The following is a 12937-nucleotide window of genomic DNA, read 5'->3' as shown; positions in this document are numbered from 1 at the left end:
CAGGCTCACAACTTCCTTCCTGCTCTCCTACCCCCTCCCTCCGCTCTCCTCCTCCTCGCTGCTCCTCTCCCTCTCCTCCTCCTCCTCCTCCTCCTCCTGCTCCTGCTCTCTCCGCCTTTCCAGCCGCACCGGGAGCGGGCGCCGGGGCCGCGGCGCGGAGCTGCCCGGAGCGCGGAGCCGCCCGCTCAGCCTTGGCCGCCGAGGCGCGGAGGGGCAGAGCCCGGCGCAGCCGGCCCGCCCCGGGGCGAGGAGAGGCGCTCGGAGCCGCGGAGGGAGCGGGAGTCCCGGCAGCCCCGCGGCGATGGTTTCGGCAGCGCCCCGCGGCCGCCGGCGGGCGCTGCCGGGCGGCGCGCACTGAGGGCGGGCGCGGATCCCGACCCCAGGTAAGCAGCGGCGGTGGCGGGGGGGTGTCGCGGCCGCCCCTCCGCCGGGGGATCCTCGGCAGCCGCGCCGGGAGCGGTGCGGGGGCCAGCCGGGTCCCGCGGGGAGGAAGGGGCGAGCAGGGGGCGGGCAGAGAGGCAGGGTGCTGCCCCGGGGCCGAGCGGGCTGTCCCACACCCGAAGTCTCGCCGAGCACCTTGTGGCGATGCTCGCTTTCGTAGCCGAGCCGGAGTGCTGGAAGAGTTGCTGTGCCGGGGATCCTTGTAAAGAGTAGCTGCCTGCGCCGCCTGGGCTCTGTTGAGCCTCGCACTGCCTCCAAGCAGTGCCTGGAGGGATGGGAAGCCTTTTGGCCACACCGTCAGTTGGGACTGCGCTTAGACTTGTGAGCGTTTACCTGCCAGGAGCCTCACAGGGGGACGCACAGGAATACCGCTGATAGCATCGTACACGAGTGCTTCCAGAAGCATGTACACCCATAGCCAGAGTTAGCGCACTGTGTGTAAACAAGTTTGTACTCTCATGTGGGCAGTGCGTTTGTGCAGATCTCAGGAGTTCCCGTGCCCCGGCATGGGATGGAGACTGCAAGTCCAGGGCACATGGAGCAAACAGAAGATGACGGAAAGCACACTGACATACACAGGGGCACAGAGAGCCACCTCCGAAAGCAGAGCCTCTCTCACGCGTGTACACAGTCACACACTTGCCAGAACAAACAGCACTGCACATCTCTGCATGTGGGGTCTGGGCTGTGACTTGGTGGCAGTTGCAGCCTGGGATGTCCCGGACAGCAAATGTGCACAGGGAAGGCACATTTAGCCAGGGCATTCATGAAGATGTGCAAAGCCCTGTTGTTGCACATGGTGAGTTAGGGGACTAACTTGAGATGTGACCCTGTACCATACAAAACAGTGCAAGCAGGAAGTTGTTCCCTTTGTCATACAATATAAATCCATTCCTGAGACTTGGTCTTGCTATAGGTAACAGACTGGAGGGTGAAAAATTTAAGTTGTTTGGAGTTTTTATCTTCCTTTAGAAAATGTCAGGTTTTGGGGTGAACACTTGAAAGGTGCCAACTTTCAGTTCACACCAGTTAATAATTCTCTTATTCTGTTGTGGGAATGGCTGCTGGCTGTGTGTCCTGTCAGACACTGCTGCTGCAGCTGTGTCGACAGGCAACCTGGAGAGGGAACAGGGAAGGCAGGGAAGAGGGAAAGCAGCCCCAAACCTGACTTCCCCTTCATTCAGATCCTTCTGATGACCAGGCCGGCCCGTGTCCCCACGGGTGACACATTGGGGATGCATGCAGGTGGGAGGGGCACACAGGAAGGGAAGAGTCTGGCACGCTCTGTGCCCAGCTGGATGGTGAGCTGAGGGAGGGCACAGAACTACTCTTAACTGCTTCTCTCTCCTCAGCTGTCCCGTTTTATGGAGCTGCGGGCCAGGGCCAGCCCAGCTCCCCGTTTTCCTGCTGACGATGCTGCTGGTCCCGTCGTGGAGAGACCCTGGGCAGCCCCGCAGAGCCTGAGTGCCGAGGCGGCAGTGGCGACGGCCCCCCTGTGCTCCCCGGCTGACTACTATGGCCGTGTACTGCTATGCGCTCAATAGCTTGGTGATGATGAATAGCAACAGCGAGGTGACAAGCGGCAGGAGCAAGACGCCGCCTCCTCCCGGACAAGTGCTGCCCAGGGGTCCGGAGACGCCCGGCAGCTGCCGCTCGCTCCCTGCCTTCAGCCCGGCCCCGGTGCCGCCCCGCTCCCCGCGCTGTGGCCCCACTTTCCTCTTCCCACCACCTGAGGAGCCCCTGCGGCAGCCAGGCAGCCCCGGGGGGCGGCGGGGCAGCCGAGGCGAAGAGGGACAGCCGGGACCCCCCATGGCACGGCAGCTTCAACGGGAGCTGCACAACGTGCAGGTGAACCAGAAAGTGGGGCTCTTCGAGGCACACATCCAGGCACACAGCTCTGCCGCCCAGCCGCCCCGGAGCCCCCGGCTAGCCCGGCCCCTTCCGGCCAGCCGCACGGCATCAGTGGTGGGACTTGGAACTGGACCCCGGCCGCGAGTCCTCGGAGAGAGCGAGGCCCCCGATGGTGGTGGGGTGCAGGTTTGTCTGAGCACTGCAGAGCCCTCCAGGAGGCCAGTGACGATGGTGGAGCTGGCAGAGAGCAGCGGCCCCCTGGAGCAGTCAGGGCCTGCACCACGGCACGACGAGGTGGTGGTGGTCCCCACAGGACTTAAGGGCCAGCACCCAGCCATCGGTGGCAGCATCCCTGCCGTCATTGTCACAGACCTGGGGGGCCCGGAGGAGGAGGCCGGTGCCGTGCCCCCTGGCAGCCTGCCCGTCCGGAAGCTCTCATCATCCTCAGCGTCTTCCACTGGCTTCTCCTCATCCTGGGAGGAGTCCGAGGAGGACATCTCCAGTGACCCCGAGCGCACCCTGGACCAGACCCCGGCCTTCCTGCAGACCCTGGACCAGCAGAAGCCCCGAGTGGTGAGTCTTGCACCAGCCCTGGGGAGGTGGGGTGAAGGGTGGCAGCATCCCTGCTCTCAGGCACAGCTGCAGCAGGGGGGCAGAGGTCTCTTGCAGCAGAGTTCTGCAGAGAAACTTTACTCTTGCTCCGTGGTGCTTGCTTTCCTTCACATGAAAAGTTTTCAGACTGGGAAGAGGGGTTCCTAGCCGGAAAATCCTCTCACGAGAGAGTACTGGTACCTGTTTCATTGTGCACAAGTCCTTGCAGAGCTTCCCTGGTGCTCCAAAGCTGCCTGCCAGCATGCATAAAATACATCCATGGACTGCAGCCTTTGGCTGACATGTGGTTGTGAGCTTCAGTTTTTCCTCAGCACAGCTTCCCGGGGTGCTGAAGGTTTCCCATGGTTTACATGAGCCTGAGGGAGAGTTTATTTCCTCCTGCAGTTGAAACTGTGTGGGCCAACTGTCTGTTCAGGTTTACAGTGATGCCCATCACCACAATGTCTCTGTGTCTTCCACAAAGAAGCAAAATGCTCTAGAATTTCTGGTAATTCCCTTTTTGAATAAAACTTTTTGCTTGTGGGGTATCTTATATTTTAGGTAATCATATTTTTATTAGGTATTTATATTAAGTCCATTTGTTTCAGAATCTTTGTTGTGGAGCTGGTTGTGAGGCTTAAGGCAAGAGAAATCATGAGTGTTGTGTTACCCTTAAGAGAAGAAAGGTCTCCTCAAAGAGGAGAACTCTGAAGCATTCTCCAAAGGCATGAGACAGTCATGGGATTTGCTGTGTCACTAGCGGAGTTCATTGCATGTGTGAGTGCATCACACAGAGCGTGCTTTGCTCTGAGCTCTCACACCACTTGTCCAGAAGGCTTTGAACCACTTTAACCCAGTGCAGGGCACCCATCACAAGGTTCTCCAACCAGCACTTGGTCTCTTCTATCATCCAGCTCTGAGACATTACATTGATTTGAGCCCAGCACTGGAGCCTCCCACTGACAAACCTTGGAACATGCAGGACAACCCAGTGGCTCCTCAGTTTAAAGAGGTTTAATAAAGGCTCATGAACTTTCAGTGATGTATTTCAGTATGTTTAATTTCCTGTAGACACATGGTAGTGAAACTCCAGCTAAACTCAATGACACAAGGAAAACTAGTGCAGAGAAACATCTAAGTGAAGGCATCAAACTTGGAAGAACTGACACTGTGGTTTGTAAAACACTCAGCAGGCTGAAATAAGTATCTTTTCTTTTGTACTCCTTTTGTCCTTTTCCAAGAATCCAGGCTCGGTTCTGCTCAGGGTGGAGCAGCAGCTGAGTAAAAGCAGTTAAAGAAGTTATGAGTTTCTCGTTCATCGTGTTTGCAGACAGTTTTGTATTTTGGGGCTCTCAACTGATGAATCAGCTTGTTCCCTTTGGGAGCTGCTACAATCCCTCTGCTGATTAAATTCTGCTGGTTTTATGTGCATGAGCTGTAGTAATCTCTGCTCCATTCTCTGCGCTAATGACTGTTCCTAGTGCCAGATCCCACTGATTTGCTGCTGAAAACAGTTCATTGATGGGCAAAAGCATGCCTGATGCTCCTGTGGAAAGCTTCCTGGAGCCTCAAGCTGACTCTGCACAACCTCCCGTGGCCTCCAGTGAGCTCAGCCAGGCCGGTGGCTCAGCAGTTAACAGGCAAGGCTCATTTGTATTGCTAAAAGGTCTGGATGAGAGTGAGCTCAGATCAGGTCTACGATCAGAGTAACTGCTGGGCTCCATGGGACTACTTAGACTAAACGAGATGAAGATCTGGTCCAAAATGTGTCAGGCAGCCTAAGGAGGTGCACTTGATTTTGTGTTTCAGTGCTGGAGTCTCAGCAGGAGCAGTGAGGCTAATTTACAATGATACTTTCCACTGGCCTCCACAGGTCCCTTGCAGGGCTGATCACTGACTTTGGCAGGTTTTAGTGAACTTCTCAGCAGGATCGTGTGCAAATGCCCAGTAATTCAAAATTGATTTTGTATAAATAACACCCAGCTTTGTGTACTGGTTGACAGTATCTTGTAAATCCATAATGACAGCAGAAGGCAGCTACTGAAGCAGTGTCAGGTTGCACACTCATTTGCTTTCATGAACTCACTATTTCCTTTCAACAATGCACACGGTCTGGAAATGAGTTGTGTAATGAGAGGGAATGTGTGAGAAGCTCTCTCCACAACTTGTGCTTTTAGTCAAATCCTGGGAGATCTTGGCTAAGAGAAACCAGCAAGGTGCCTCTGGGTGCCTGTGGGTTGAGTAGATAAACACAGGGCAGGCAGAGAGCCCTGCCTGTCTGCACTGGGCACTGCTGGCACAGGGGAGGCTGTTCTACCTGGAGGAGAGGTAATGAGGAGTGTCAGGAAAGCAGCTCCTGCTGCAGATACAGTCTGTGCTGCACATCTCACATAGCATGTTTACAGATTTGATAAACAGCAGGCCTGCTCCTGCCCTTCCTTTTTGGAGGCTGTCTGGTTTAGCAAATCTGTTAGGGATGTCCGGCGGTCTATTGTAGTTCCTCCTGACATCCCGGGGACACAGGCAGATCCCTCTGGCTGGCATGGACTCATCCTCCATTTGTACTTCAGGTAGGAAACTTTGTTTGTGTTCAGGCCTGAAAATTGGCCAGTAAGAAAATTATGTTGCCAAGTAAAAGGGAAGGAGGTATTGTGGCCACATTTTTGGACACTGTGACCTGGAGCAGCTCTGTGAGTGAAACGGGCTCTGTATCTGTTTGTTGGAACAGTTTGCTCAGTGCTTTCCCTGTCCCTGGAGTGCCCTGGTGCTCAGTGGGCTGCACAGCACCAGGGAACAGTGACCCTGCCACAGTGGTTGCAGACTTGTGAAGTGCAGTGACAGTAAGAGCAACGTGATGTTTTTCTGTTTAATTACAAATCCACTTAAGGTCTGAGTAAACTTCCACGTAAGGGCTTTTGCAGCTGTGGCTTTCCCCGGGCTGTGGGCTGCTGCCGGAGAAACCCCACGTTTGTTTATTGATGCTCGGAAGGTTTCGGAGACTCTTGAGCGATTGCACTTCTTGGGCTGTGTGGGAGGCATGGGCTGTCCAGGCAGCGTGTTGGGATGGGGACACTGTGGTTTGGAAATGCCGCAGGGGAGCACTCTGTGCACACCCCCTGTCACCAACACGGGCACTCTGGGGAAGGAGCTGGCCTGAGGCCTGTGCTCACCAGCTACCTGAGGCAGGAGGATGTTGGAGGACTGTTGGGAGGCACCTGCCTCCACCGCTGTCTCATGCTGAGGGGGAGAATTTCTCCCCTCCTGGCTGATCACAGAGGTTGGGTGTGTAGGGAAGTGAGAAGGTGCTACTTTGTCCCAGGTTCTGAGTGGCACGGGTAGCCTGAAATGGCAGCCCAGTCTCTTGAGGAGATTCCACACCTAAAATAAGATACGTTCTCATTGTGACTCCTACTGACTTCTTGACTGGAAAAAGAGCAGTGTATGAGTTTTGCCATTCTGGGGGCTCTGTTGGCTTTTCCCAAAGGAGAGCTGATAACCAGGATGTACTCTGCAACAGGAGACTTGTCCCACTCTTAGAAACTGGCTGCGCCCCTTAAGCAAAAGATATTCCAAAGCTGGTCATTAGTGAGTCCTTGTCATTGACCTAAAATCCCTGGTTTGTCAACTTCTCTGCAACTGGATACAAAGCATCAGACAAGTGGGAGGAAAGGCAGAAACTGTGCAAGCAAGCACGTACTATAGAAAAATGACATGTCAGGGGGAAAGGAACCCCTTCCTGGAGAAACAGTGCAAGACACTGCAGTGTTCCTCTTCCTGGCTTTCCCACAGCCGCTGTGAAAATGCAAGGATGTACAGCAGAATAGTAATCAAGGGACTTGCTACTCTGTGAAACTTCTGCTCCTTTCAGCAGGCCGAGTAGGTTTCTCAGAATAAGAGACTTCCATTAACCTGTGCGATATGGCAAGAACTTTTGGAAAAAGCTAACAGCAGTGCTGATGACAGGCATTCTTTTAATTGATTTATTTGTTTGACTCACAGTGGCTGTTAATGCAGTCCTGAAAGGAGCCAAGTTTAGATAGGGCTAGTGTCAGCCAAGGGCCTCTGAGACCTCTGCTTATTTCTCTTTGAGATGTTCCAAGGCATAAGCTGACAACAGGAGTCCTGACTTGTTCCTATAAAAATCAATCAAATTAAATATGCTTTCATTCCCTTTCCAAACTGTCTCTGTGATCAGGAAGTCTCCGTGTAATAGAAACCATGACCACATGGCTATGGTGATACATGCAAGCCCTGTGAATATATATCTTTATGCCAACTGTGTTTATGAGTTTCACTCCTTACTCCCACTGTGTTTGTCTTGAAAGCTCCTAAGCTTATGAGCTTGTGAGTGGTATCTCTGATTTAGTATCAATATAATGTCTGGTGTATTAGGGCCCTGCTGGCTTACTCAGAAGAGCAACTGTTCTTTTAGTAATGCACATCCTTGAAAGGGAAGATGCTTAGCACACCTGGTAAGCTGCCAAAGGATGGAGTCTCCCTGCTTCAGGAAGACTAGGGGGGAGAGGGGAATGAGGTGGGCACCTCTGTGTTTCCCCTTTCAGAGCACCACGCTCTGCAGACCTGGCAGCACGGCGTGTTCTACCTGCTGGGATGAGATGAGGACACCCCAGTGCTTGGCGGGCTGGGCAGAGCTTCAGGCTCTTCGTGGATGGAGGCTGTGCACTCCAGGGACTTCACAAAGCATCACTCCCTATTCCATAGCTAATCCTCTACCTACTCACGTGACCTGCTCAGGGAATAAGCAGCTTTTTTATGGGCTTCTCCCACAGGGGCTAAGTGAAGATGCTGCCATAACCCAATGAGAGACATATGGTACTACTTCAGGTCTGTTTTCATCAGCACTTTTAAGCTCATTGGGAAGGGTTTCTTCTCTGTGCACATTCTCTATGATTGACAGGGCAAGAATTACATGGCACATAGCGGATCCTTTTCATAGAGGGACTTACTTGCTAGCACAGCTGCTGTCTTGCATATTTTATTTCTCAAAAAATTTTATGCTGAAAGCATCCATTAAAGTGGCAAAATAAATCACCCCATATTTCTGAGGTGCAGGAAGAACAAACATTTAGGCCCATCATCCTTAGGGTCTCCAGCTCTGGAAAGAGCCAGATTTCCACCTCTTCTGGTGGGAATTGCAGGATATCAGGAGCTTGCCCGTTTGGATCCTTTGGATGGAAAACTGAACATCCACAGAGCTAATTTCATGGATCAGTGGGAACTTCAGAGTTTTGTCTTCACCTTTTTAGAGGCTTGCAATGACAAAACCCAAACTGTAGTCAGCACGTCTCATGTTTTCTATATTATTTCTATAATGTGTTAGGACAGATTTGCATGCGAAGAAAATATTAGTGCAGCACTGAGTTCTCGCGTGCCATGTGATGGCTGAAAGCCACTGCTGAGCTAATGTTTTCTTTACATGTAATTCTGTTCCAGCTCACTAAAGAAATAATGGCATCTATGTATGACATTAAATGTGGCTTCAGCTAAGATTAGTCTTCTGTCTGTAATGGTTAGAGATTATTTTGTTTATACCGGTAGGTAAATTTGTGCAGTAAATTTGACCTGCTTTCTTCCAATGAAGCCCAGCCAAGCTTTCTAAGAAAGGTATGTTAATATTTAACAGACAGTGAAAACTAAATGTTAACATTTTTAAATCACTGAGTAACTTTGCAGCCTAATTCCTTTTCTTAAATGTGACTTTTTGGGGAATGCTGGCTTCCACACTTGCTGTGTCACTTGAAATGGCCTTTTTATGGCATTCATCTTGCTTAGCCTTGCTGGGTGTCTCCTCAGGCATCCTAAGGTTCTCCTAAAGTAGCTTTCTTGTCTCTTACTCTAATGGGATCTTGACAACTAGCCCAAGAGTTTGCTTTAAGACAGAGGAATCTGTTTCTGAATGTCTTCTATAAAATTTATTGGAATTTCACTTTTATTCCTGTAAAAACCCAGATCATGCATAGCCTGCACAACAGCTCCAAGTAGTTCAGAATGCTGATTCAGTCTGAGGTCTACCAGCCTCAAAAGCAAGTGCCCATGACTGGCTTTAGGTCAGTGTTTAGGCAGCAAAATTCAACTTGCTCTGTAACAGGATGATCATCCAGTATGAATTGGTGCAGGTACATTCAGAAGTTCAGGGTCTCCAGCTGCATGTTTCAGTCTGGGTGCACGCACTGTGAATGCACTGGGAACTGGTGGAAGCCTTTGGAAAACACAGGCTGCAGCTCCTTCTTTCCCAGGCACGGTGGGAGTTCAGCCCAGAGCTGCTGTCACAGCTGTGTACCTCTAGAGATCCTCATTGCTGCTGTCAGCCACGGGTTGCGTTTACAGAGTGGTTTGTGACCTTAATTTCCCAGAGATGGGTAATATTGGAGTCAGGAGCTGCTGCAAGCTGCTAAGACCCATGGTAGACTCTTTCCTCTCTCAATATTTATTTCAGTCTTTTCGTACATTTCAGCCATGAAAAGAAAGAAGTGATTTTTCTTTTTTTATAGTAAAGAAAGTTCTTTTCATTAATGACATGGGAAAAGGGGCAAGCCAGTAGAAGGAATTAAATTCTTCTTTTAGATATAAGATTTATTGCTGGTCAAAACACAAGGCTTGATTTTGGAAGGAGAACTAGGGGGTAAAACAACAAGTGCTTAGCACTTACAACTAGTTCTTGTAAGCAGTACAGTGTAGTATCTGATCAGTGCTACACAACAGGAACTTCATTAGCATTCTGCAGTGTTGTGGTTTTAAGTAATAGTAAAGCATCCCTCGTCTCTGTGAAAGACATAGATGTGCTCAGGAGGGACATGCCTGCAGACATTTTAATGAGTTAGATTCAAAGGACAGAATCAGGTTGTCTTTTCACTGTTTGCTTCACACACTTGATTTGCAGAGATGTCAGCACCTGGGGTTGCTGTGGCGTGGACCTCACTGAATTTATGTGAGTTTTTCCCAGGGTTTCATCCTTGACTTTTAAGTCTTGTACTTGGGATTTTGGACAATAGGGTTCCTGTACTATGCAAAGCAGAGGAAGGTCTCATGGGGCCTGCAGTCTTTGCTGTCACAAAACTCCCTGCAGCCAGAATGAGGACCCGTATATCTACACCAGGAGTAACCAGCACAACATTTTGGTCAAATGGCTATGACAAGAAGATGATGCAACTCTTTCCTCCCACCCCGTCAGCCTTTGCAGAAGGGGCTGTTTAGCAAGGGCTAAGCAATGGCAGCACCTACCTTCAGCATCAGCTCCTTCTCCTCCCCCTTCACTTCCTGTCCCTTTGCCCTTGCTTGGGCAATTCATCTGCAGCAAGATAGAATCAAAGAGCCCTCTTCCTTTGCTAAACAATTGGCTCCTTTTGTTAGGGTCAGATAAAACGCTGATAAAAGCTGTTGTAGCTCCACTGAAGCCAGCGGGAGCATGCTGCAGGTTTGGTCCTTGACTGTTTTTCGCCGTGCTCACTCCTGCACGTATCCAGTTACATCTTGTGGTAAATCCAATCTTAAGCTGAATTAATGAACCAGAGATGTAGTCCCTCTGGGGGGGTTTGCCCATTCACAGGTACAGTGCCTCAGAGCTTTTGGAGACAGGAGGTTTATAAATGGAAAGTTCTGCAGGGAGGCTTTTTGGAAACTGCATTTTAGGGTTGGGTGTTTTTCTCTCATTTCTTGCTAAACAATCTGATCCCTGCCACTCGGGAGAAGGGCAGGAGCCAAGGCTGGCCTTCAGCTCACCACTGAGCCTTGTTGGTTGCAGACCTGCATTTTGGGAAGGCGTAGGAATAGTTTTTATCCCATTGAGCTAAACACATTCAAAGCATTTTCATTAAAGGGGTACTTAAGTACAAGCCCAGGTGTACCTCTCAAAAGAGAGGAGACCAGGGCTCCAGGAAGGGGTGGGAGCGAGGAGGAGGTAAGCAGGCTCCTTCTCACCATGTGGACCATAGGAATTGCTTTGCTGGCAGCTGCAAGCTCCATTGGTTATCCAGGGGTATCCTCCCACTGCAGGCAAGGTACAGAGCAGCCAGTTGGGGAATTAGCAATGTGTCCAAATGTAATATGGTTGCTATTATGGGTAATATATATTTAACACTCTGCAGGGACTGTTTAAACCTGCATCTGCAGGAAGGGGAAAAAAGTCAGGTTTGCTTTCTTGGCAGACTGCACATCAGAGAGTCCAATCTGTAATCTCTCTTGGTATGTTTTATGTGGGTGGGTTTTGTTAAGTTACAGGCAAAGTTATTGCGCCCCTAGGCTACTCACATTAAATGTTTCTCCAATTTTAGCAACATTCTTTCCAGGCTCAGCTACATTTGTTTCTGTCTTCTCTATGGCAATTGATGAGCTCAGTCAGAAATGTATAACTCCACGGGATCTCCTGTTATATATTTCTTCCACAGCTGTAGCTGAATCGGCGCAGTGTAATCCAATGACTTATTGTAATGCCTAATGCTTTCTTTAATACATTCCAGATTAAAGGAGTCAGCAAAGTTTACATATCCAAAGTAATAAATTTAAACAATAATAATGGCAAACCCAGAATCATGATTATATCTTGAAAATGCTGGGCTTTTATTTCCTCCTATCTTTTCTGGTCTGGCTAAAGTCTGTTTTTAGGAAACTGAACAGGACAGATAAAAGATGATGAGACAAACAATTTAATCCCTTAATAATGTCAAGTGGAAAATCCAACAACAGATTGGCAAGAAACTGTAATAACGACTGTGAAGTGACCCTTACTGAGGACTAAAGAACTGGTTTTAAAGGCTGAACTGGGGACATAATTAGAGATGAGCCTGAATCAGTGCCCATAGGCTCAAATATTTCTTTGAACTCTGAAATGAAGCCAAATTCTTTTCTTTTCTTTTCTTTTTTTTTTTTTTATCCATGCCTGTACAGCATCATCTTAGCTGCACTGAGGCCAGTTCAGCATCACCTCATACCTCGTATTGCCCTGGGTACCCACACAAAATGACCATGAACAGCCCCAGGGTGGTATTCCCACCTCTGGGTGCTGTTGCAGATAGAGTGTGGGATAACAGCCAGTGTACACAGCCCAGGTAGGTGCTTGTTATGGCAGCAGAAGAAGGGATGGGCAGTGCCTCCCAAGTGGAAGAAGAAGAGATGAGTGTTGCTGCATTGGCCTTTCAGTCCCAGCATCTCATCGTGCCCTTGCAGGGACTGCAGCCCTGGGCAGCAACTCTAAATAGTTTTGGGCTGCCATTAATAGATAGACCTTGGAAGCAAGGCATGTGGTCACAGGAGTAGGAGGCACTAGAAATTGTAATTGCCAAAGCAGCTTCAGAAAGAAGGTGTTAATTATTATCTCTCCTTGGAGCCATATTTACTTAGAGCTGACAGCGCTCCACCCTGGGGTTCCTGGGAGGAATGTCTTGCTGGGGTGAAGACCGGGGCTGCCAGAAAGGAAACAAAAGAAGGAGATTTTAGAACAGTGGCTTATCTCTATCCACCTGAATTACTGTTGTATTTTAAAAGAATATGGGAAAAAGGGTTGTTTGAAAAAGCCTTGACAAGTGTACTCTCCCAGCTCCATTGTTTTAACCTTCTCCTAGGAATTTGTGTATAAAATGTTCTCAATTGAGTTTATCTCTGCTTGACAAATCCTGTATTTCCCTTCCGTGCTTTTAGTGGAGTGGGAACTAACCTTGATCTTTTTGCAAAGCAAACAGAAGTTGGATGTCACATTCCCACCTTCACACACAAACAGTGCGTGTCACAGCTTTTGAGCAAGATGTGCAATCACTGACGAAAAAATTGTGTAAAGCTCATATTCAAGATGAGCTTTTAGAAAAGCAGCTCCAAACTGAGCCAGACTCTCTCAGAGAGGGAGCAACTGATGTTGTCTGGCTCTTGTGGAAGCACCTTGCTCAGCAGGTTAAAACAAATGGTCTGAAGCCAGGACTGTAGCTCAGCTCCTCTACTAGCAGCCCCTCATCTATGTCTCATCTTGAGGAGAAAAGACTTGGCCTCTCTCCTCAGGTCTCTGTTTTCTCATGTTACCCTGCGTTGCTAGAATGGCTTTTCTGAG

At 49.7% G+C, this 12937-nt stretch overlaps 1 protein-coding gene across 1 annotated transcript in view; it reads left to right on the top strand.

Annotated features, from left to right (window-relative positions):
• Nucleotides 1–252: 252 nt before the first annotated feature.
• The window catches only part of ITPKB (inositol-trisphosphate 3-kinase B), a 66917-nt gene continuing 54232 nt past the window's right edge, over nt 253–12937 (top strand). Inside the window, exons 1-2 of the mRNA XM_053938584.1 lie at nt 253–383; nt 1794–2865. Coding sequence (XP_053794559.1) covers nt 1957–2865 — 909 coding nt within the window. The 5' untranslated portion in view covers nt 253–383; nt 1794–1956. The remainder of the gene's footprint in view (nt 384–1793; nt 2866–12937) is intronic.

The sequence above is a fragment of the Vidua chalybeata genome, chromosome 3 (assembly GCF_026979565.1).
Source record: "Vidua chalybeata isolate OUT-0048 chromosome 3, bVidCha1 merged haplotype, whole genome shotgun sequence".
Taxonomy (NCBI): domain Eukaryota; kingdom Metazoa; phylum Chordata; class Aves; order Passeriformes; family Viduidae; genus Vidua; species Vidua chalybeata.
This window is presented reverse-complemented; position numbering and strand designations above follow the sequence as displayed.